Source organism: Rhodotorula graminis, assembly GCF_001329695.1.
Source record: "Rhodotorula graminis WP1 unplaced genomic scaffold RHOBAscaffold_19, whole genome shotgun sequence".
NCBI classification, from domain to species: domain Eukaryota; kingdom Fungi; phylum Basidiomycota; class Microbotryomycetes; order Sporidiobolales; family Sporidiobolaceae; genus Rhodotorula; species Rhodotorula graminis.
In genome coordinates, this window is record NW_017264946.1 from 191,918 (window position 1) to 212,550 (window position 20,633).

Consider the following 20,633-nt stretch of genomic DNA (forward strand, 5'->3'; position numbering starts at 1 on the left):
TTTGTGCTCGTGGTGGTGAGAGGGAGAGAGCTGTGCGGTGGTCGTCGTCGTCTCTCCTCGAGCCTCGCGAGCTGGAGCTGGTCCCAAGCCGCCGCCGTCGCCTCGCTCCCTCTCGACCCACAGCCTCATCCCGAGACCTACTCAAACCTCGACCATGGTCCTCAACCTCGCCCGCCGTGCCGCCCTCTCCGCCCCGCGCGTCCTCGGCCGCCGTGGTCTCGCAGAGGTCGCGTCCGACAACTCCCGTCTCCGCCTCTCGCTCGTCCTCCCCCACGAGGTGCGTCCCTCCCGTTCTCTGTCCACTCCTGCACCCTCCACCGCACCAGCGACCCTCTCGCCGCCCCACCGAGGTGCGAGGCCGTCGAGCGCGGCTCGCTTCCCTCCCTCCTCCCATCTCTCTCTCTCTCTCTCTCTCGGCCATCCCTCGTCGGTCCCTCCTCGAGCCCCACACTGACTCGCGTCCTCACCAACGCCCACAGACCATCTTCAAGTCGCAGGACGTCGTCCAGGTCAACCTCGCCGCCGAGTCGGGCGACCTCGGTGTGTGAGTCGCCGACCGCCTCCCTCCTCGTCTCGCACCACCATCCCCGCTCACTCGCACCTCCCACACAGCCTCGCCAACCACGTTCCCTCGATCGAGTCGCTCAAGCCGGGCGTCCTCGAGGTCATCGAGGGCTCGGCCAACGAGTCCAAGAAGTGGTTCGGTCCGTCTCCCCCCTCTCTCCCTCTCCCCTCAGCCCTCGTTCCCTCACTGACGCTCGTGCACCCTCTTGCAGTCTCGGGCGGCTTCGCCAACGTCCACCCTGTGCGTTCGCGTCGCCTCTCGTTCTTCTCGTCGCAGCGCCGAGCGTAGCGAGCAGCTCCCCTCGGCTGCAGAAGTGGGAAGGACGCTGACACGCCCTGCGCCCCTGCAACAGAACAACACCCTGACCATCAACGCCGTCGAGGCGTGTACGTCAACGTCTCTCTGCGCCCAATGGCCGCCCGGCCTCCTCGAGCCCGCGCGCGCCGTCTCGCGTCTTCATACTGTGGCTGACCCTCTCTTCCGCCCTCGCGCAGACCCGCTCGACGCCTTCTCGCCTGAGGTGCGCCCCCTCTCCCTCCCTCTCTCGCGTCCGCGACCCTCCGACTGACCCTGCTCCCGCTCTCTCCCTTCCCCCTCCTCGCCCTCGCCCCCGCGCAGGCCATCCGCTCCGGTCTCGCCGAGGCGCAGCGCGTCGCCGGCGGCTCGGGCACCGAGGAGGAGAAGGCCGAGGCCCAGATCGAGGTCCAGGTCTACGAGGCGCTGCAGAACGCGCTCAAGGCCTAAAACACCCTGGTCCTGCCGCCGCGCCGCTTCGGAGCGAGGTCGAGGGAGGTCAGAGCCTGAAGGACGTGAGGAGGGAGGTGAGGTGAAAATGATCGGTTGTCCGTATGCGCTGCGGCCGTCGTGGCGAGAGGGCGAGAGCGAGCGCCGGTCGCGCTCCTCGTCGTCGCGAGGAGGCGAAGCCGGCTCCATCGCTCGCTCAGCTCGTCCCACCACGCTCTTCCTCCTGCTCGCCTCTCTGCGGCACACTCCTCTCGCTGTCGAACCTCGCCCCCGAGCGCAGCTGCGCCCTCGCTCGTGCCGCAGCTCTGAGCGCCGTGGCGGACCGTGCGCTCGTCGCTCGCGCGCTCTCTCTCTCTCCCTGCATGCTCACGCTCTCCCCGCTCGGACCGGCGATGAGCTGTGCGTGCGCTGTGAGCGGCAGGGAAGGCGAGAGAGAGCACTGTGTCCCGTCGCCCCTTCTTTGGCTGGTCGAGAGATTATGTCGAGCGCCGAGTCGAGCGGGTCCCGCGTCGCTCGCGCGCTCGCGAGACGAGCGGCACGCGCTTCTGCTCGATCGCTCTCTTGGAGAGCGACCACGGACAGAAGGCGCAGCGAAAGATGAGGAGAGCGCTGTGGGACTCGCGCGCCGCAGCGAGCAGTGAGGGAAAGGCGTCCGGGCGTTCCTCTCGCTCGTGAGCGTGCGCAGGTCGAGCGGCCCGCAGCAGAACGGTTGAGCTGGCTAGAGGGCGAGAATCGGCGCGACAAAGCCCGAGCGAGTCGGTTTGAGAAGGTCGAGGACGCGGGAAGCTTTCGAGGGACGCGCACGGACGGACCGCTCGAGACGAGGCAAGGTGGGTTGAACAGCTCTGTTGAAGTCTTGGTTGCACATGCGGGGGGAGGGACTAGACGAGACAAAGGGGTAACGAAAGGGAGGGAAGAGAGAGAGAGAGAGACAGGTGTTGAACCGCGAGAGAGAGAGAGGGAGAGAACGACGACGACGACGACCGAGAGAGAAAAGGAGGGACGATGCGACGGCTCTACTCGACGCGCTTGATCGACGCCGAGTCGGGCACGCCCGGGAGCGGGAAGCGCTCGGCAAACTCGTGCACGTCCTTGGTCAACTGGGCGAGCGCCTTTGCCGCCTCGCCGTCGCCCTGGAGGCGCGCGACAAAGTCCTTGAGGAGCTTGGACCCGGCCTCCTTCTGCGCCTGGAGACCGATCTGGACGGCGCGGTGCAGGAAGTCGGCGACGGTGCGCATCTCGGGCTCGAACATGGACCGCGATGTGAGCGAGTTGGACCCGATCCGGACACCGCCCGGCGTCGCCGCCGACTTGTCGCCCGGGACAGAGTTTTTGTTGAGCGTGATGTGTGCAAGGTCGCAGATCTTCTCGATCTTGGAGCCGGTGAGGCCGAGAGGACGAAGGTCCCACAGGACGAGGTGGTTGTCGGTGCCGTCCGTCTGGAGCTTGTAGTCGTGCTTGACGAGCTCCTCGCCGATCGTCTGCGTGTTCTTGATCACCTGCGTCGCGTACTCGCGGAAGGCGGGCGTCGCGGCCTGCTTGAGGGCGACGGCGATACCAGCGATCGTCTGCGAGATGTGATGTGCGCCAAGTCGTCAGGACCCAGTTCGACACGCCGCTCGACGACGACACACACACAGAGAGAGAGAGAGAGGAGGGACGTACGTTGTTGTGCGGGCCACCCTGGCAAGCCGGGAAGACGGCGTCGTTGATGCGCTTCTCGAGGTCGGCCTCCTTGTCCTTGCGGAAGAAGATGAGGCCGGCACGCGGGCCACGAAGGGTCTTGTGGCTGCGCAGGTCGACGAGCGCGTCAGTCTCGGCGTGTCGAGCGACGAGGGGAGAGAGAGGAGGACGCACGTGGTCGTGCAGACGATGTCGCAGTGCTCGAACGGGTCGTTCTGGACCTGGGCCGCGACGAGGCCCGAGATGTGCGCCATGTCCATCCTGCGCAGACGAGTCGAGTCGGTCAGTGAAGAGATCGACGAGGACGGGAGAGAAAGAGAGAAAGAGAGAAAGAGAGAGAGAGACGCACATGAGGTACGAGCCGTTGATGTCGGCGAGGGCGCGGAGGCGGGCGTACTCCCAGTCCCTGGGGTACGCCGACGCCCCGCAGATGATGATCCTCGGCTTGAAGAGCTTGACGTTCTTCTCGAGCGCGTCGTAGTCGATCAGGCCCGTGACCGGGTCGACCTGGTACGGGAGCGGCTCGAAGTAGATGGACGACGCCGAGATCTTGCGCTTCGGGGTGAAGGCGCCGTGGGTGAGGTGACCGCCGTGGGCGAGCTCGAGGCCCATGATGCGGTCGTGCGGCTGGATGAGGGCCGTGAACGCGGCAAAGTTGGCGGTCGAGCCCGAGTACGGCTGGACGTTGACGCCCCACGTCTTGGGCTCGAGGTGGAACGCCTCGAGCGCGCGCTTCTGGCACAGGACCTCGAGCTCGTCGACGACCTCGTTGCCGCCGTAGTAGCGCGCGCCGGGCAGACCCTCCGAGTACTTGTTCGTGAAGATCGAGCCGTTGGCCTCCATGACGGCGAGCGACGTCAGGTTCTCCGAGGCGATGAGCTCGAGACCGCGGAACTGGCGGTAGGTCTGCGAGGGGCGAGAGCGACAGTCAGCGACGTGTCCTGAGCGCGAGGAGGGTCGTCGTGGGGCGACGTCGACTGCGAGTGGGGCTTCGACAGCTCGCGCTCGACGGCGCTGGGGCTCCCTCGACACGCACGCCCGGTCAAGCCGCACTGTACGTCGACGTCGACCTCCAGCCGGACGCGCAGAGCCCCACATGGATTGCGAGAGGTCCGCCTCGCCGACGAGCTCCGACTGCGTCGTCCGCGCACGGTCCTCCCGTGATGGCTCTGCCGCCTCGCCGACAAGCTCGACGACACCCTGCAGGCCCATCCTGAAGCTCGGCCGTCCTCCCACAGCGCGCGATCGCGACGGCGAGCCGCGCCCAGCTTTTGACTCGGAGGAAGAGGGGAAAGTGGCGGGTGCTCACCTCGCGGTCGACGAGCGCCTGGATCTCTGGGTCGGCCTGGGCGAGCGGGACATAGAGGTCCTTGTTCTGCGATCAGGTGAAGGAACGAGAGAGAGATGCGGGGAGGTGTGGCGGACGAGTCGGAGCGGATCAGTACGGGAGACACGGTTGGCGACGACGGCGACGACGACGACGAGGTCGGGAGAGAGGGACGCACAAAGTCGTTGGGGATAGGGACCGACATGATGGCTGAGCGGCTGAAGGTGCGGCGGGTGGTGGTGGAGGAGGACGAGAACGAGCGCAGGGCGGAGCGGAGCATCACTGGGGCTGAGGGCAAGCGCGGCGCGCTGAGAGAGGGCGACCCCGGACTGGGCGAGGGCAGGGGAAAAAAAGGTCGCGGCCTGGGTCGGGTTTAAAACTTCGCAAGTGGGGCCACGAGCGAGCGCCGACCGGGGGAGCGAGCAACGAGGATCAAGCGACGACCCTCTGCTCAACTCGCACGTCTTTGTGCTCCCGGGCCCACGCAGGTCAGCTGCGACTCGCGCCGAGCGACTCGGCACGCGCCAGAAACCTGCCGCGCACGATACGGATTGCCGCCTCCTTCCTCGCCAAAGTTCCGGCAAGATCCGCCGCACGCGTCGCCGCCCACGCTAGCTCGCCCGACACGTACGTTCGCCACGCAGCCTTGCGGTACTCTCGACCAGTCGCCCTCGGCGCAGACGGCGCACGTCGGCGCAGCGGCGCGGCACGAGCTGGAGGAGCGGTGGAGCGAGGCGGGTCGGCGGGCGACGAGGCTGGCTTGCAGTGGGGCAGCGCTTCGGCCCGTCCGTGCGGCTGCTCGAGCGCAGCTATGCCGCTCTGCCCCCTCAAGCTGCTCGGCTAGAGCGCACGCTCGCAGCAGCCTCCTCGCGCCTACCTCCCCTCTCGCCGCTCGCGCGTTCAAGGTCCGCACCCTGTGCCCAAGCCTGCGCCTCCTACGAACACGTACCTGCTCGCTTGGACTGCCCTTCGAGATCCGCTTGTATGGACGAGCGCGCGCCGAGAAGCTTCTGTCCCGCCGCCGCGACCCGCTCGCTCGGAAACCTGCTTGTTCTCGAGCTACAGGGCCAGAGCTGTTCGAGCTGCGCTTCCTCGATGCTGGCACAAAGCTTTGTGCGCATCTCTCTCTCGTGGCAGACGTGCCGGCCTGTGGCGCAGACCGCTAAGAGTCGCGTTCAACCCGCTCGCTCGCCAACGGCCTCGCGCAGACCTCGGGCTCGCTCTTCCTTCTTGCTCAGGACGCTCTCCCGTCGACGCGGTGTGTCACACCACGTGTGCGCTGTATGCTCTTGCAGGGCGGCGGCGCAGGTGTGCGAGCCCGCTCGTCGGCGACACTTTTTGGCGTCGTTTCTCGACGCAGCCCGCTGTCGCCGTCCAGAATCCGCTTCGTAGCGCGCCGACATCGACGGATAGCTGCTCTGCGTCGACGAGCGAGCGGGAAAGCATCCGTGCGAGCGCGCGAGCAGGTCCAAGGCAGGACGAGCCGGCAGCGAGCGGGTCCGAGCGACGCTCCGTCAACGGCAGCTTGGAGCGCTCTTTCTTGGCGGGCACGACGTATGACAGCGTATTGCTGCAGCCCACTTCGCTAGAAACGCAGCGATACACCTTGAAGAGAAGCCATCGGTCGCCCTCCCGCCTCGCCGCGGCGGCCTCTGCTCCCTGGTCCCGCCGTTCGCGCGCTCTCGCTCAGTCTGTGCTTGTGCGCCTCCCACCTGTTGCCAGCAGTCTGTACGTCCCCCTGCGCGACGCGCCCCTCCCTCCCACCGCGTCGCCGTCACTCACTGCTCGTCCCATCTCGCCGACCAAACAGCCGCACCTCCCCTTCCTCGACCACACCTCGCACACGATGCCGTCCAAGCCCAGCAAGAAGGCCGCGGCCGCTGCTAGCGACCTGAACTACCAGTACTCGGTCGGCGACATTGTGCGTCGCCCTCTCGCTCCGTCCCTCGAGGCGCTCCTCGCACCCTCGCCGCCCCGTCACGCTCACCCGCGTCTCGGGGCGGCTCGACGACGCGTGAGCGGACAGCGCACGGTACTGACTGACTCTGTGTGCGCTCTACAGGTCCTCGGCAAGGTCAAGGGCTTCCCGAGCTGGCCTGGCCAGGTGAGCCCACCTCCCCGCCCCTCCCCCTCCCCCTCGAGGCGCCGAGCGAGTCGAGCGCGCCGCTTCGGGCCCCGTCCGCGTCGGACAGCTGTAAGGCCGACGAAGCCGCGTTGCTCGAGCACCTCGCCGCACCCCTCCCCGACTCGTCGCACCCCTTGCACCCTCGGTCCGGCTACTGACCGTGTCCTCGTCCTTCCTGCGCCCTCCCGTACCCCGCCGCCAGATCGTCGACGTTGCCGACGCACCCGTCAAGGTCCAGAAGGAGAAGCCGCCCAAGGCCAAGAACACCCACCTCGTGCAGTTCTTCCCGACCGGCGACTTGTGCGTGCCCTCCCCCTCTCTCTGTGCCCGGAACGGCTCGGGCGGCGAGTCCGTACCTACCGTCCCGACACCTGACTGTCTCTCTCCCCCACAGCTCGTACCTCCAGCCTCGCGACCTGGTCATCCTCACGCCGCGCGAGATCGAGTCGTACATCTCGTCGGGCAACAAGAAGAAGGGCGACCTCCTGACGGCGTACAAGACGGCGCAGGACCCGGCGGCGTGGCGCACCGAGCGTGCCGACCAGCTCGCCGAGTGGGAGGCGCTCCAGCAGCAGAACATGCTCGCCGGCGAGGAGGACCAGCTCGCGAGCGACGGCGAGGGCAAGAAGGACAAGAAGCGCAAGCGCGCGACCCCGGCCAACGGCGCGGCGGCCAAGAAGAACAGCAAGGCGGCCAAGAAGGTACGTCGCCCCTTGCCTATCGAGTTCCCTTGCGTCCTCGAGCCGACTCTCTTCCCCCTGCAGGACGATGCTGCCCCGGCGGCCAAGAAGGCCAAGACGACCAACGCCAACAGTGCGTGAGCCTCCTACATCTACGTCGTGCGCAACCTGACAAACTCTGCGAGTGCAGCCGACGACCCTGCCGAGATGGTCAAGACCTGGCGCCACAAGCTTCAGAAGGTGCGTCTCCTCCTCCTCGGTCCTCCCCCTTCCTCGTTATTGACCCCTCTCTCTACAGGCCTTCCTCGGCAAGGGCGACCTCTCTGCCGACGTGAGTCCCTCGCCGACTCTCCTGTCGTCCTTGCCCCACTCACCCGTCGCCGTCGCCTGCAGGAGATGCACAAGTGCGCCGAGTACTTTGACGCCATGGAGAGCCTCGACATGAAGAAGGAGTGGCTCGTCGTGCGTCCCTGCCATTCCTCTCCTCCCTCCTGAACATGCAGCTCACTCGCCCTCGCGTCGCAGGAGTCCAAGCTGGCCAAGGTCCTCAAGCGCATCGCCCTCCTCAAGGACGGCCAGATCCCGAACGAGGACAAGTACTCGTTTCGCGAGCGCTCGTCGGCCCTCGCCAACAAGTGGAACACGATCCTCGGCGGCTCGAACGAGTCGCCGGCGCCGGCCTCGGGCCCCAAGGACGACGCCGCCGCCGCCGCGCCCGCCTCGAAGGGTGACGACGCCGCCGAGCCCAAGGCCGAGGACGCTGCCGCCGGTACGGCCAAGGCCGACGAGCCTGCGCCCGCCGCCGTCGAGGACAAGAAGGACGAGCAGGCGGCGCCCGCAGGCGACGTCGCCATGGAGGACGCGGCCCCGGCCGCCAACGGCGACGCCAAGAAGGAGGACGCGCCCGCCGAGGCCGTCAAGCAGGACGCCGCGCCCGCCGAGGCATCGGCAGAGACGACTGCGTGAGCGCGTCGCACCCGCCACCGCTCGCCGTCCCTCCCCATCCTCCCTCGTTTCGCGCCCTCCTCGCTTGTGTGCTGTACCCTGCCTCCTCTTCGTCCCCTCGACCCGGCCGTAATACCTGTCGCCGTCCGCCACCCGACGCTCGACCTTCCCTCGTCTGTACTCGCAAAACCCGCCTCGCCTCGCTCCCCCTTCCGCCACCTCATCCCCTTCCCTCGCCCCCTTCTACCCCGCCCGACATGCGCCGCATCCGGCACAGCGTCGTCGCCGTCGCGTCGTCGTCGTCGATCTGGGACTGCCTACAGGCCGTTCTGGCGCCTGCCCGACGCGTGGACTCGTCGCGCCTGTCGTGGGCCCTACCGTCGTCCGCGAGGTCGTCGCTCGCGCCCTCGACCGGCTCGCCAGGGCCGCAGGTGGCTCGTGTCGGTCGTCAGGTCGTCGTCGAGGCCGTTCGGGCCGTGCTCGCCTCCTCGTCCCGGCCTCTCTTCCCTCTCTACCCTCCTCCTCGTTCCCTCCCCCCCTTGTCTAGCGTCCGAGGCTTGCAAAGCGGTCCCTTTCTGTCTCTGCGAGTCTCGTGCGTCTCGCAAGCGTTGCCACGGTCCCTCGCGAGCGAGAGCGAAAACTCTGGCCGGCCCAGGCTCGGCAGGCTCGCCGTCGTCGTCGCCCTCTCCCTCCTGCCGCTCCCCCCGCCGTCGACGACGCTTCAGCCCGCCCTCGCGAGCGCTACACCGCATCGCCTCGCGCGTGCCTAGCATCCAGACGCACGTCTCGCGCCACTGCACCCGCCTGTGCGCCTCTCGCCGCCCACAGCCGTCGAGTCGGTCCGACCTCGTCGCCTTGTCGGGTGCGTCCTCGCCGTCTCTCCGCGTCTTCCGAGGTCACCTCGGAGCCTCGCCTGCGCGCCTCGAGATGCTCACGTTGCACCACCTGCAGCTCTTCATCCACCTCGCGCCAGCACTCGCCCGATGGACCCCGCCGCGCTGAGCGCTGCCGCCGCCGGCGCGCTTCCTCCCTCTGTCGCGTCCGCCGCGGCCCCACCACCCTCGTCCGACTACCCTGCCGTCGACCCGTCCCTCGCCGCACCCGTCGCGCCCCTCGCTCAGCCTGCCGCCCCGGCGGCCTGGGACATCCCGATCGTCCCCGCCGTCCAGGAGGAGCCGGTCGCCGCCGTCGAGGTCGAGGCGCACCCGGTGCACAACGGCCAGGCCGCTGTCGCGCAGGACGACGGCGACGACGACATGGTCATGAGCGAGGCGTCGGGCTCGGGCACGGGCGTCGCGGTCGAGCAGCAGGAGCAGGACGAGGCGGACGAGGACGAGGAGGACGATGCGCCGTACGACGGTGCGGCGACCAACGACGACGACGACGACGCCTCGGTGGCGGCGAGCGACTCGTCCGACGGCGTCGTCGCTCCCGGCCACGCGTCGAGGGCGGCCAAGGGCAAGGGCAAGGAGACGGCGCGCGGCGGCGGCGGAGGAGGCGGCGGTCGTGGGAGGAGGCTCGACCTGCCGGACCAGTTCGACCCGAGCCTGTACGGGCTAAGGAGATCGGTGCGTCCTTGTCGCTCTCACCTCTAGCCTCTGTCGCTCGCGGCATCGCGCTCACCCAGCTTGTCTCCTCGCAGGGCCGTGCGGCGACGACCAAGACGCAGGTCCGTCGTCTCCTCTTCCCTCGTACGGCTTTCTCTAGACGTCGACGACGGTTACTGATCGATCTTGGGTCCTCGCTACGCGCAGAAGCACTACGAGGAGGACGACGACGACGCCGACTCGGACGACTCGGAGGCCGTCCGCTCGCGCAAGCGCACCAAGGGCAAGAGCCGTGCCAGTATGTCTTCGGCCTCCGTCCTCTTCTCGTCGTTTTCCTCTAGACGTGCCCAGGGTCCCCTCACTCACTCGCTTGTCGTCGTGCTCGTCCGCAGGTGCGGCCGCGACAAGTCGCCGCTCGAGGCGCAACACGTCCGAGGACGACGGCGACGACGACGAGGACGACGCCGACGAGTCGTCGACCGACGAGGACGGCGACTACATCCAGAACATGAAGACGCACCCGAAGAAGCGCGCTCGCGGCGCCGCCAAGCGCACGGCGCGCGACTTTGAGCTGCCGCGCGTCTCGAGCCGCAACGGCAAGGCGCTCCCCAACTACGACGAGTCGGGCATGTTCGACGGCATCAGCGACAGCGACGACGAGGGCTGGGAGTACGACGCGTCGGCGGTCGAGCAGGAGCAACGTGCGTCCCTCGTCCTCGTCCTCCTCGGGCTCCTTCCCGCCCTGCGCCCGACCTGACCTCCTCCCACGATCTTTTCCTCGACGACAGCTGCAGGCGACGGGCATCGACGGGCGTGTTTGCCCACAAGCGCGACGACGCCAAGCGTGCGTCCCCTCCCTCACCTCCCTTCCCCCTCTCGCGTGCGTCGCCGACCCGACCCTGACTCGGCCCACTTCCTCCTCGCGACAGTCGACGAACCCGAGGACGACCCCAAGCGCAACATGCGCTTCCTCATCAAGTGGCAGGGCTACAGCCACATCCACGACACGTGGGAGACGTACCAGCACTTGCGCGGCTTCAAGGGCTTCAAGCGCGTCGAGAACTACATCAAGGGCGTCTACTACGCGGGCATCGAGCTCATGAACAACCCGGACCTGAGCCGCGAGGACCTCGAGGCCGTGCACCTCGACCGCGAGCGCAAGGCCGAGGAGCTCGAGCACTACAAGATCGTCGAGCGCATTATCGCACAGCGCGACGCGCCTGCCAACCAGGACGTCGACCACGACCACGGTGCGCCCCATTCTCTCTCTTTCTCTCTCATTCGCGCTCCTGAACGTCGGGGCACGCTCACTGACGCCGAATCTCCTCCCTTGCCCGCCCGCAGTCGAGTACCTGTGCAAGTGGAAGGGCCTTCAGTACAGCGACGCTACGTGGGAGAACTACGACCAGGTCCACGAGCTCGCGCCCGCCGCCATCGACGCCTACCTGAACCGCGAGGCGAGCGCGCACCTGCCCGCCAAGAGCGCCAACTACTCGCGCACGCGCCCGCCGTTCGTCAAGCTCACGGCCGAGCCCGCCTACGTCGCGTCGTGCGGCACGCTCAAGGACTTTCAAGTGACGGGCCTCAACTGGCTCGCGTACCTGTGGAGCAAGGGCAACAACGGCATCCTTGCCGACGAGATGGGCCTCGGCAAGACGGTCCAGTCGTGCTCGTTCCTGTCGTACCTGTTCCACGAGCAGCAGCAATACGGCCCGTTCCTCGTCGTCGTCCCGCTGTCGACGCTCCCGGCGTGGCAGGCCCAGCTCGCCCACTGGGCGCCCGACCTCAACTCGATCGCGTACATCGGGACGGGCCCGAGCCGCGAGATGATCCGCGACTACGAGTTCGGGACGGCCAAGAAGCCCAAGTTCAACGTGCTCCTCACGACGTACGAGTACGCGCTCAAGGACCGCAACGAGCTCGGCGCCATCAAGTGGCAGTACCTCATGGTCGACGAGGTCCGTCCGCCTTTCTCTCCTCCCTCCTCCCTCCTCCCTCCTCTTCTCGCCGACCGAGACTGACGCTCGCGCCCCGCGCACAGGCCCACCGCCTCAAAAACTCCGAGTCGGCGCTGTACGAGGCGCTCATGACGTTCCCGGCGGCGGCCAAGCTCCTCATCACGGGCACGCCGCTCCAGAACAACGTCAAGGGTGCGTCGCCTTCTCTCTCTCCCCCCACCCTCTTCTTTCCCTCGCACATGCCCTGAACCTCGTCCCTGTCCTTGTACGCAGAGCTGCTCGCGCTCATGCACTTCCTCCACCCGGACCGGTTCGAGCTCGCGGGCGAGTTCGACCTCAACGGTGCGTCCCTCTTCCTGCCCGCCTCATCTCCCGTCCACCTCGCTCACTTATGGTCGCCTGCAGATGACGAGAAGGAGGCCAAGATCCGCGACCTGCACAGCAAGCTCGAGTCGATCATGCTCCGCCGGCTCAAGCGCGACGTCATCAAGGAGCTGCCGACCAAGAGCGAGCGCAACCTCCGCATCGAGATGTCCAACATGCAGACGTGGTGGTACAAGAACATCCTGACGAGGGTGCGTCGCCGTCCTCTGTCTCTTCCTCGCCGCCCTCGTCGACTCGCGCCCTGACCTTCTCAAACTGCCCTCGCAGAACTACGCCGCGCTCAACGGCGCCGACCAGAACGTGTCGCTCCTCAACATCGCGATGGAGCTCAAGAAGGCGTCGAACCACCCGTACCTGTTCGAGGGCGCCGAGACGCGGTCCGACTCGCGCGAGGAGACGCTCAAGGGCCTCGTCATGAACTCGGGCAAGATGGTCCTCCTCGACAAGCTCCTCGCTCGCCTCAAGCGCGAGGGTCACCGCGTCCTCGTCTTCAGCCAGATGGTCCGCATGCTGTGCGTCCTCGCCCCTCTCTCGAGCATCCTGTTCCCGCCGCACTCGAGCCTGACCTCGTTTTACCCGTCCTGCAGCGACATCCTCTCGGACTACTGCGCGCACCGTGGCTACCTGTACCAGCGTCTCGACGGCACGGTCCCCTCGGAGCAGCGTCGCAAGTCGATCGAGCACTTCAACGCGCCCAACTCGCCCGACTTTGTCTTCCTCCTCTCGACGCGCGCCGGCGGCCTCGGCATCAACCTCGAGACGGCCGACACGGTCGTCATCTTCGACAGCGACTGGTGCGCCCTCGTCTCTCTGCCTCTCGTCCTCGTCGGCGTCGGCCGCTCAGTCTCGCAGCCTGCTGACGATCTCGACCCGCAGGAACCCGCAAAACGACCTGCAGGCCATGGCGCGCGCTCACCGCATCGGCCAGAAGTCGCACGTCAACGTCTACCGCTTCGTCACCAAGGACACGGTCGAGGAGGACGTCCTCGAGCGGGCGCGCAAGAAGATGATCCTCGAGTACGCGAGTGCGTCGTCCCCTTTCCCTCTCTTCCTCTTCCGAGACACGCGACGGGGTACTGACTCTGGCCTGCGCACAGTCGTCAACCAGATGGACACGTCGGGCAAGAACATCGGGCAGGCGGCGCCGACCAAGCCCGAGAACTACACCAAGGAGGAGCTGTCGTCGATCCTCAAGTTCGGCGCCGCCAACATCTTCAAGTCGGACGGCGCGCAGGCCAAGCTCGACGAGCTCGACCTCGACGACGTCCTGAACCAGGCCGAGGAGTACGACACGGCGACGGCGCCGACTGGCACCTCGCTCGGCGGCGAGGAGTTCCTCAACCAGTTCGCCGTCCAGGACGTCAAGGCCGACATGACGTCGTGGGAGGACATCATCCCCGCCGACGACCGCGAGCGCGCCCTGGCCAAGCTCGAGGAGGAGGCCAAGGAGGCCAAGGCCAAGGCGCAGGCCGACAGCACGCGCCGTGCGGCCGCCCAGGTTGCGCCCGGCGCCTACGGCGGCCCTGCGCCCGCCTCTCGCGAGTCGTCGCCCGAGTCGTCGCCGCAGGCGAGCAAGAAGAAGGCGTCGGCGCCGCGCAAGACCGACACGCAGCGCTCGATGGACCTCAAGGACCGCGACATCCGCACGCTCGTCCGCGGCCTGCAGCGCTTCGGCGACATCCGCCACCGCTACGACGCCATCGTCAAGGACGCTCGCCTCGAGGGCAAGAACCGCGGCGTCGTCATGTCGCTCGTCGACGACCTTCTCAAGCTGTGCCGCGCCGAGATCCAGAAGAAGCAGGACGACCTCGACAGCAAGCGCGCTGCCGGCGAGGAGGTGACGACCAAGATGAAGAACCAGGCCGTCCTCGTCACGTTCCGCGGCGTCAGCAACCTCAACGCCGACACGATCATCCAGCGCGCCGACGAGCTCAAGCTCGTCCACTCGTGTGCGTCCGCCTTTCGCTTCCCTCGCCTCTCTCGATCCCTTCTCGTCCACCTTGTACTGACCTCGTTGCGCTTCTGCAGACCTGAGCAAGGCGTCGGACCCGGTCAAGTGGGCCTTCCCGGCCGACGGCGTCAAGTCGACCCAGGCGTGGGCGTGCGACTGGTCGATCAGCGACGACGCCAAGCTCCTCGTCGGCGTGTGGAAGTACGGCCACGGCTGCTGGGAGCAGATCCGCGACGACCCGTCGCTCGGCTTCAAGGACAAGTTCTTCCTCGAGGACGCGAAACTGCCCAAGACCGAGAACCAGAAGCCGCGCCTGCCCAACGCCATCCACCTCGTCCGCCGTGCCGACTACCTGTGCCACGAGCTGCGCACGCACGACGCCGCGACGCGCGGCGACGGCCCGCAGGCGAGCGGCAGCAAGACGCACATGCCTCGCGCCGGCAGCCACGTCCCTCGGCCCAAGCCGTCCAAGGAGCGCTCGGTCGACTCGCTGTCGGTCGCCGCCTCGACGTCGTCCAAGTCGAAGCCGTCCAAGCTGTCCAAGGACGGCAAAGGGTCGACCAAGGCGTCCAAGCCGACGTCGTCGTCGTCCAAGCCGGCCGACAAGAAGGTCAAGAAGCGCAAGGCGACGCCCGAGTACTCCGACTCGGACGAGAGCGCGAGCGAGTACAGCAGCATGGACGAGGAGGACTGCAAGGACGCCATGCGTCCCGTCAAGCACGAGCTCAAGCGGTTCAAGAAGGCCAAGGACATCTCGGATCGCGAGGAGAAGGTGACGCAGCTCAAGCAGTCGCTCGGCGCCATCGGGCAGCGCATCGAGGTCGTGTCCAACTTTGGCGCGACGGCCGCCGACCAGGCCAAGAAGCGCAAGCACCTCTGTGCGTCCCCTTTCCTCCTCGTCGCCTTCTTTCTCGGGCGAGGCACTGACTCTCTCCCCTCTCGTCGCCTCGCAGGGAAGTGGGCGAGCTACTTTGCGCCGAGCGACACCAAGCTACACTCGCAATACGTCCGCGAGATGTGCGTCCCCTCGTCGCCTCCCTACCCGCGCGACCTTTCCTGACCCTCTTTCCCCTTCTCTCGCGCAGGTACGAGAAGCTCGCCCTCCAGTCGACCGACTCGCCGATGGCGTCGCCCGCCCTCGCCGCCACCAAGCCGACACCGCGCGAGTCTGAGCCGCCCGCCAAGAAGCCGAGGACGACGAGCGACAGCAGCCTGCCCTCGTTCAGCCGCCTCCCCTCGTCGCGCCCGAGTGCCCCGTCGGGCTCGCCCGCCTACCCGCCTCCGTCGCAGGCCCCTGTCGGCGCGGCGTACACGCACTCGCACTCGCCGGCGAGCCACGTCAACGGGCACGCCTCGTCGCAGCCGTCGCACCAGCCGCAGCAGTACCCCGCGAGCTACAACGGTCGCTCCTGAGCCCTCGCACTCTCTCGCACGTCCTCTTCCCTTCCCTGTCAGATCCCGCCGTCGTTGCCGTCGCGCTTTCGTGAGGGCTCGCCCTCATTGTACCACCTCCCCCTCTGCATGTTCCCCTCTTCGCCTCTCGATGTTCTCAGATACCTTTGCTTGTCGATCGATTCCCGCCTTTCGTCTCTCTCAACCTGGCCAGAGGAAGCGCCGGCTCGAGAGCGAGTTGTCCGACGACGAGGACAGGGCGCCGCAACTTGCGTTTTCTCGACGCGCGCGTTCGCTCTGCCGCAGCGCCGCGCTCGCTCCTTATGTGAGTGCGGAGCGAGAAACGGTGGTTCGAGCTCTCGAGGTCTACCGGGAGGAGAGCTAGTGCGGCTCGCCGACCTCGCACGGACCTCCTCGCAGCCCTTTCGCCTCGCTCACCGCCTCGCCGTCGCGCTCCTTGTCCGGGCGCCTCGTACTCTCCTTCCCTCCCCCGCAGGTGCACACGCGCAGCGAGGACATGAACAGAGCCGTGTGCCTAGCTTTCGTCGTTTCGAGCGGTCCGTGCGCGTTTTCTCGAAAGCTTCCCTCGTCTCGGCCTTCCCAAGCAGCGTCGCATGGACTTGCGTGCGCCGTGCATCGGGTCCGCTCTCAGGCCTGCTCGAGCTCCCGCCACTCGAGCGTCGACGCAGCTCTGCAGCGGGCGTGCCACAGCCTGAGCGACAGGGCGCCCGGACAAACAGCGCGAGTACGAGAGCGAGAGGGACAGGCGCTGCGCGAGGCCGTCCTCCTCGAGGAGCTCTCCTTCCCTGCCGCCGGGCATGGATACTCAGCTACACAATCGACCGAGCAAGTTCGCGAGCCTCTACAGCTCACCGACCGCGTCTCGCACCTGCCCTCCCGCAGCTGGCCTTCTCGACTCGAGTGCTCGCAAGGAAGCCTTCTCAGTCGCCTCTCATGCGGCCTCGACGCCGATGCTGTCGACCTTGCCGGCTCGTAGCAAGACAGACACATTGAGCGAAGACGAGCAGAGCGCACGCGAGGAACCAATGACGAGCGAGCTCGAGCGCCTTCTGTCGTGCACGGGCCCTGCGAGATGCTCACAGTCTCGACTGCTCTCGTCGCGCCGGTCCGAGAGAGAGAGATGCGGAACACTGCGTTTGCCCACTGCAGAAAGAGAAGCTCTATAGAGACACGAGAAAGAGGAACAGGGAGAGGGGGAGCGCGTCCTAGCGCTGCGGAACGGAGAGACAGGCTGGCGGAACGGCCTCACGCTTGCTTGGTGACCTTGGCGAGGCGCTCGAGGAGCGAGATCATGGCTGCCGGGCTGCGGTAGAGGAGAGTGAAAGTCAGTCACCGCTCGCTCTCGGAGAGTGGAAAGAGGGAGAGAGCGGGGCGCACCTCTCGAGGACGGCGTTGGCCATCGTCATCTTGGCGCCGGCCGTCTCCTTGGCCTCGATGGCGATCATGAACGTCGCGCTCGGGTCGAGGTGGCTCTCGACCGGCTCGTTGAGGTTGTCCGGGACGGCGCCGCTTTCGGACGCGTCCTGCTTGACCGTCTTGGCGAGCGAGGGGAAGAGCGTGAACGAGTCGGGCGGCGAGATGAGCGTCTTGGTCGCGCCCGGGGTGTAGTTGCTGAAGATGCGGGCCATCGAGTGGAACTGGACGGGGTGAAAGGAAGGTCAGAGTCGACGAACGGGCAAGAGGTCGAAGAGAGGGAGAGAGAGAAAGAGCGGCGACGCACCATGTCCTCGTCGGTCTTGTCGTCGCCGGCGCACATGCAGAACTCGGCGTCCGGGTGCTGGTACAGGAGGCGACGGACGATCTCGCCCTTGTTGGTGTGGGCCGGGCGCACCTCGACGTTCTTCTTGCCGACGAGGACGTCGATCGGGAGGCTCTCCTGCATGCTCTCGAGCATGGCCTGGCACTCCTTGGCTGTGGACGGCGGTCGGGCGAGGTCAGTCGACGTCGCTCGAGAAAGGGGGAGAGAGAGGAGAAGAGGGTCGAGGCGCACCCTGGAAGAGGCCAAAGACCGGGTCGGCGTTGCGGTAGTGGAACGTGACGCTCGAAACCTTCTTCTCGACGAACGCGCCCTGCGTGCGAGCCTCGTAGTCTGTACGGGGGAAGGCGAGAGAGGGTCAGTGCGACGTCCTGCCGGGCGAGGGCGAGGGGGAGGACGGCGACGACGCGAAAGGAGGACGCACAGCGGAAGATGCGGACGACGTCGGTCTTCCAGTCCATGTTGAGGTCGTCGGTGAGGCTGATCCACTGCTGGGCGCCGGGCGCGCGCAGGAAGCAGCCGTGCTCGGCGCTCATGCCGAGGTTGGGGATGTGGCCGAGGTGCTCCTCGAGGAAGGCGCCGTCGCGGCCCGAGATGATGTAGACGATGTTCTTGGGGTCGCTCGCGAGCGTCTCGAGCGACGACAGGAGGACGGGCGACGGCGTCGCCGCCGACGGGTCCTTGACGATGGGCGTCAGGGTGCCGTCGTAGTCGAACATCAAGAGGCGGCGCTTGGACTGGGTGTACTTGTGGACGACGACGTCCTCGTCGAGCTCGGGCGTGTTCTGCGTCGCCTGCTCGTCCTGGAGCGACTCGAGGAGCTTGAGGACGTTGGTGTGGGCCCACACGGCCGCCGTCTGGGTCGTGACGGCGCGGTGCAGGACGCTGTGGCGCGCCGTGCGCTCGTCGAGCGACATGGTGAGGCACGAGTCGATGGCGCGCGCGACGCCGCCGAGGTCCCACGGGTTGATCTTGATCGCCTGGTTGAGGACGGCCGACACGCCCGTGAACTCGCTCACGATGAGCGGACCCTTGGCCTCGGCCTGGCAGATGATGTACTCCATCGCGGTCGTGTTCATGCCGTCGCGGCGCGACGTGATGAGGGCGAGGTCGGCGACTGACAGGAGCGCAAAGTACTCGTCGCGCTCGATCGTCTGGTGGTAGTGGTGCACGGGCTGGAACTCGAGCGAGCCGTAGGTGCCATTGATCTGGTCGACGAGCTCGCCGACCTTGGACGCGAGCGCCGGCGAGTCGCCCGGGCTCGGGCTCGTCACCTGCATGAGGAGGACCTTGTTGGCCCACTCGGGGTAGTCGTGCAGGAACCGCTCGAATGCGCGCAGCTTGGGGAGGACGCCCTTGGTCGGGTCGAGCTTGTCGCGGGCGACGATGATCTTCTTGCCGGCGTACAGGCGCCGCAGCGCCTCGACCTTGGGGACGACGCCCGGCTGCTGGCGGTCGTGCTCGACGTTGTCGACGTCGATGCCGATCGGGCAGTTGGCGAGGTGCACGATGCGGCCCTTGACGTCGACGCCGCTCGCGCGCGCCTCGTACCCGTTGACGCGCACGCACGACGACAGGAAGTGGCGCGCGTACGAGTGCGTCTGGAAGCACACGAGGTTGCACCCGAGCATGCCGTCGAGGAGCTCCTCGCGCCGCGGGAGGCAGCGGAAGAACTCGGACGACGGGAACGGGCAGTGGAGGAAGAGCGAGATGGACGGGTTCTGGTCCTGGAGGAGCTCGCGCAGCATTTGCGGCACGAGGAGGAGGTGGTAGTCGTGGATCCAGACCTGCGAGGCGCACGAGCAGGTCAGTCCTCTGCTCGCTCGCGAAAGGGAGAGGGAGGGAGAGAGAGAGAGAGTGGGACGCACGAGGTCGCCCGGCTTGTACACGCTCGCGACGCGCTTGGCGTAAACCATGTTCGTCTCGAAGTAGGCGTCCCACGCCGCCTGCTCCGACTTCTTCGAGATGTTGTCCGGGAGCGACAGGTAGTGGAAGATGGGCCACAGGTACTCCTTGCACATGCCCTCGTAGAAGCCTGCGTGCGAGGAGAGGGGGAGGGTCAGTGACAGGCTCGTGCACGGCGACGGCGAGACGTCCTCGAGGGGGCAGAATGACAAAGAGGGGCCGGGACGCACTGTGGTGGAGCTTGTCGTCGAGCCAGACCGGGACGCAGCCGATGCCCTCGGCGCCCTCGTTCGACATGCTCTTGAGGCCCTTCTCGAGGTCCTTCTTGGCGTCGTCGCTGAGCGCGTTCTGGCCGAGGAGCTCGCCGTCGGCGTCCATGAGGTCGTCCGGGCGACCGACGACGACGAGCGGGCGGTCCTTGAGGCTCTTGAGGCCCGAGTTGAGCGCGGCGTGGCCGCGACGAGGGTGGAGGACCCAGCGGTGCGTCTGCTGCGGCTTGATGGCGCCCGGCGCCGGCGTGTGCGACGACGAGCGCAGCGACTCGGGGTCGGGGCTCGCGGCGCGCGAGGGCGGCAGTGCCGGGTGGAACGAGGGCCGGAGCGACTTGCTCGGGTCGGGGAAGGACGAGGGCGGCATCTTGTGCTTGTGGAGCGTCTGGTTCTGGTTCATGGGCGAGTGGACGGCACGGGCGCGGAGCATCGGGTCGCCCTGCGGCATCTCGCTCGGCGTGACGGCGCCAGAGCCGAAGACGGACTCCTCGCCGAGGTCGGGGAGGATGCTCGAGTCGAGCTTGGTCGAGTGCGACGCCGTCTTGTGCAGGGTGCAGACATCTGCGTGGAGGGACTTTGAGTCAGTCTCCGTGCTCGACCGACCAAGGCAGAAGAGCGAGAGGGGACGCACAGGGGAGCGAGTGCGTGACGACGCTGTGGGCGGTGCACGTTGGGCGACAAGTCAGTTCTCGTTCCTCGCGCCCGTGGATGATCGTGCTCGGCTCTTGCGAGCCTGCTCAGCTCCTCGCACGTCCTCGCTCTGTAGCAGGGCTCGTCTCGACCGTGATCGACCGCCCTCGCCCGCCCACCGTCATCTGCCGCCTCCCGCAGCACCGCCGACAACCTGCGCCTTCGCGCCACGATCCGCCGCACGCGCCCGACAGACAGGGAGAGAAAGAAAGAGAGAGGAACAGAGAGACGCACATGGTCCTCCCGCTAATCTCCCTGCCGCGGACCTTGAGCTCCTCCTCCCACTTGACGATGGCGCCCTGGATGTCGGCGAGGGCGAGTTCGGGCTCGCCGTTGACGGGCTCCCAGTCCTCGGTCTCGGGCAGGTTCTCCTCCTGGAGCGACACCTCCTGGGCGCGCGAGCTCATGAGGCGCGAGGGCGGTGCCGGGCGGGACAGGCCTCGCGGGCGGTTGAGCGGCTGAGACGGCATCGAGTGTGGTGGATGGGCGAGAGGGCTGGAGGGCATGGCAGGGAGGGTCAGGTCGTTGCGCGCGCGAGCTCGAACGCAGGCGAGCCGGGCCGAGGGTGACGAGAACGAGGTCGAGCGAGAGTGCGGACGGACGGCCCGTCGACGCTGCGAGCTTGGCGGCAAGCTCCCCTCGTCGCTCGCTCGGCGCGCCGTGCGAAGGGCAAGGCAGTGGGCGAGAGGAC

The 20,633-nt window shown here is 67.4% G+C and overlaps 5 protein-coding genes across 5 annotated transcripts; 3 read left to right on the forward strand and 2 right to left on the reverse strand.

Annotated features, from left to right (window-relative positions):
- Positions 1–208: 208 nt before the first annotated feature.
- On the forward strand, positions 209–1,300 carry RHOBADRAFT_6323 (uncharacterized protein; the record flags this gene model as incomplete). Its single annotated transcript, XM_018418452.1, has 7 exons — positions 209–277; positions 480–544; positions 613–704; positions 777–805; positions 918–951; positions 1,060–1,085; positions 1,184–1,300. Coding segments are annotated over 7 exons (432 nt in total), but the record flags the coding sequence as incomplete, so codon positions are not given.
- An 844-nt stretch (positions 1,301–2,144) lies between these two features.
- Positions 2,145–4,657, reverse strand: RHOBADRAFT_65760 (uncharacterized protein). Its single transcript, XM_018418769.1, has 6 exons — positions 4,498–4,657; positions 4,302–4,367; positions 3,342–3,898; positions 3,167–3,253; positions 2,975–3,098; positions 2,145–2,877 (listed from the first exon to the last, which is right to left on the reverse strand). The coding sequence occupies exons 1-6, from the start codon at positions 4,597–4,599 to the stop codon at positions 2,326–2,328; spliced, it is 1,488 nt and encodes a 495-aa protein (XP_018267836.1). The 5' UTR covers positions 4,600–4,657; the 3' UTR covers positions 2,145–2,325.
- A 1,355-nt stretch (positions 4,658–6,012) lies between these two features.
- RHOBADRAFT_67036 (uncharacterized protein) lies at positions 6,013–8,308 on the forward strand. Its single transcript, XM_018419159.1, has 10 exons — positions 6,013–6,047; positions 6,130–6,240; positions 6,382–6,423; positions 6,647–6,744; positions 6,839–7,145; positions 7,209–7,257; positions 7,315–7,364; positions 7,423–7,455; positions 7,518–7,586; positions 7,650–8,308. Exons 2-10 carry the CDS (start codon positions 6,166–6,168, stop codon positions 8,088–8,090), a joined length of 1,164 nt encoding a protein of 387 aa, XP_018267837.1. The 5' UTR covers positions 6,013–6,047; positions 6,130–6,165; the 3' UTR covers positions 8,091–8,308.
- Positions 8,309–9,052: 744 nt separating this feature from the next.
- RHOBADRAFT_49029 (uncharacterized protein) lies at positions 9,053–15,322 on the forward strand (the record flags this gene model as incomplete). Its single annotated transcript, XM_018415216.1, has 14 exons — positions 9,053–9,637; positions 10,053–10,312; positions 10,405–10,460; positions 10,546–10,866; positions 10,961–11,574; positions 11,658–11,766; positions 11,848–11,916; positions 11,980–12,149; positions 12,226–12,470; positions 12,546–12,752; positions 12,835–12,983; positions 13,056–13,907; positions 13,987–14,787; positions 14,925–15,322. 14 exons carry the CDS (start codon positions 9,053–9,055, stop codon positions 15,320–15,322), a joined length of 4,836 nt encoding a protein of 1,611 aa, XP_018267838.1.
- A 1,245-nt stretch (positions 15,323–16,567) lies between these two features.
- Positions 16,568–20,412, reverse strand: RHOBADRAFT_47494 (glycosyltransferase family 20 protein; the record flags this gene model as incomplete). The annotated part of the gene is made up of 9 exons (XM_018414993.1): positions 16,568–16,625; positions 16,700–16,959; positions 17,043–17,233; positions 17,313–17,411; positions 17,503–18,865; positions 18,947–19,113; positions 19,214–19,813; positions 19,884–19,906; positions 20,177–20,412. 9 exons carry the CDS (start codon positions 20,410–20,412, stop codon positions 16,568–16,570), a joined length of 2,997 nt encoding a protein of 998 aa, XP_018267839.1.
- Between the last annotated feature and the right edge of the window lie 221 nt (positions 20,413–20,633).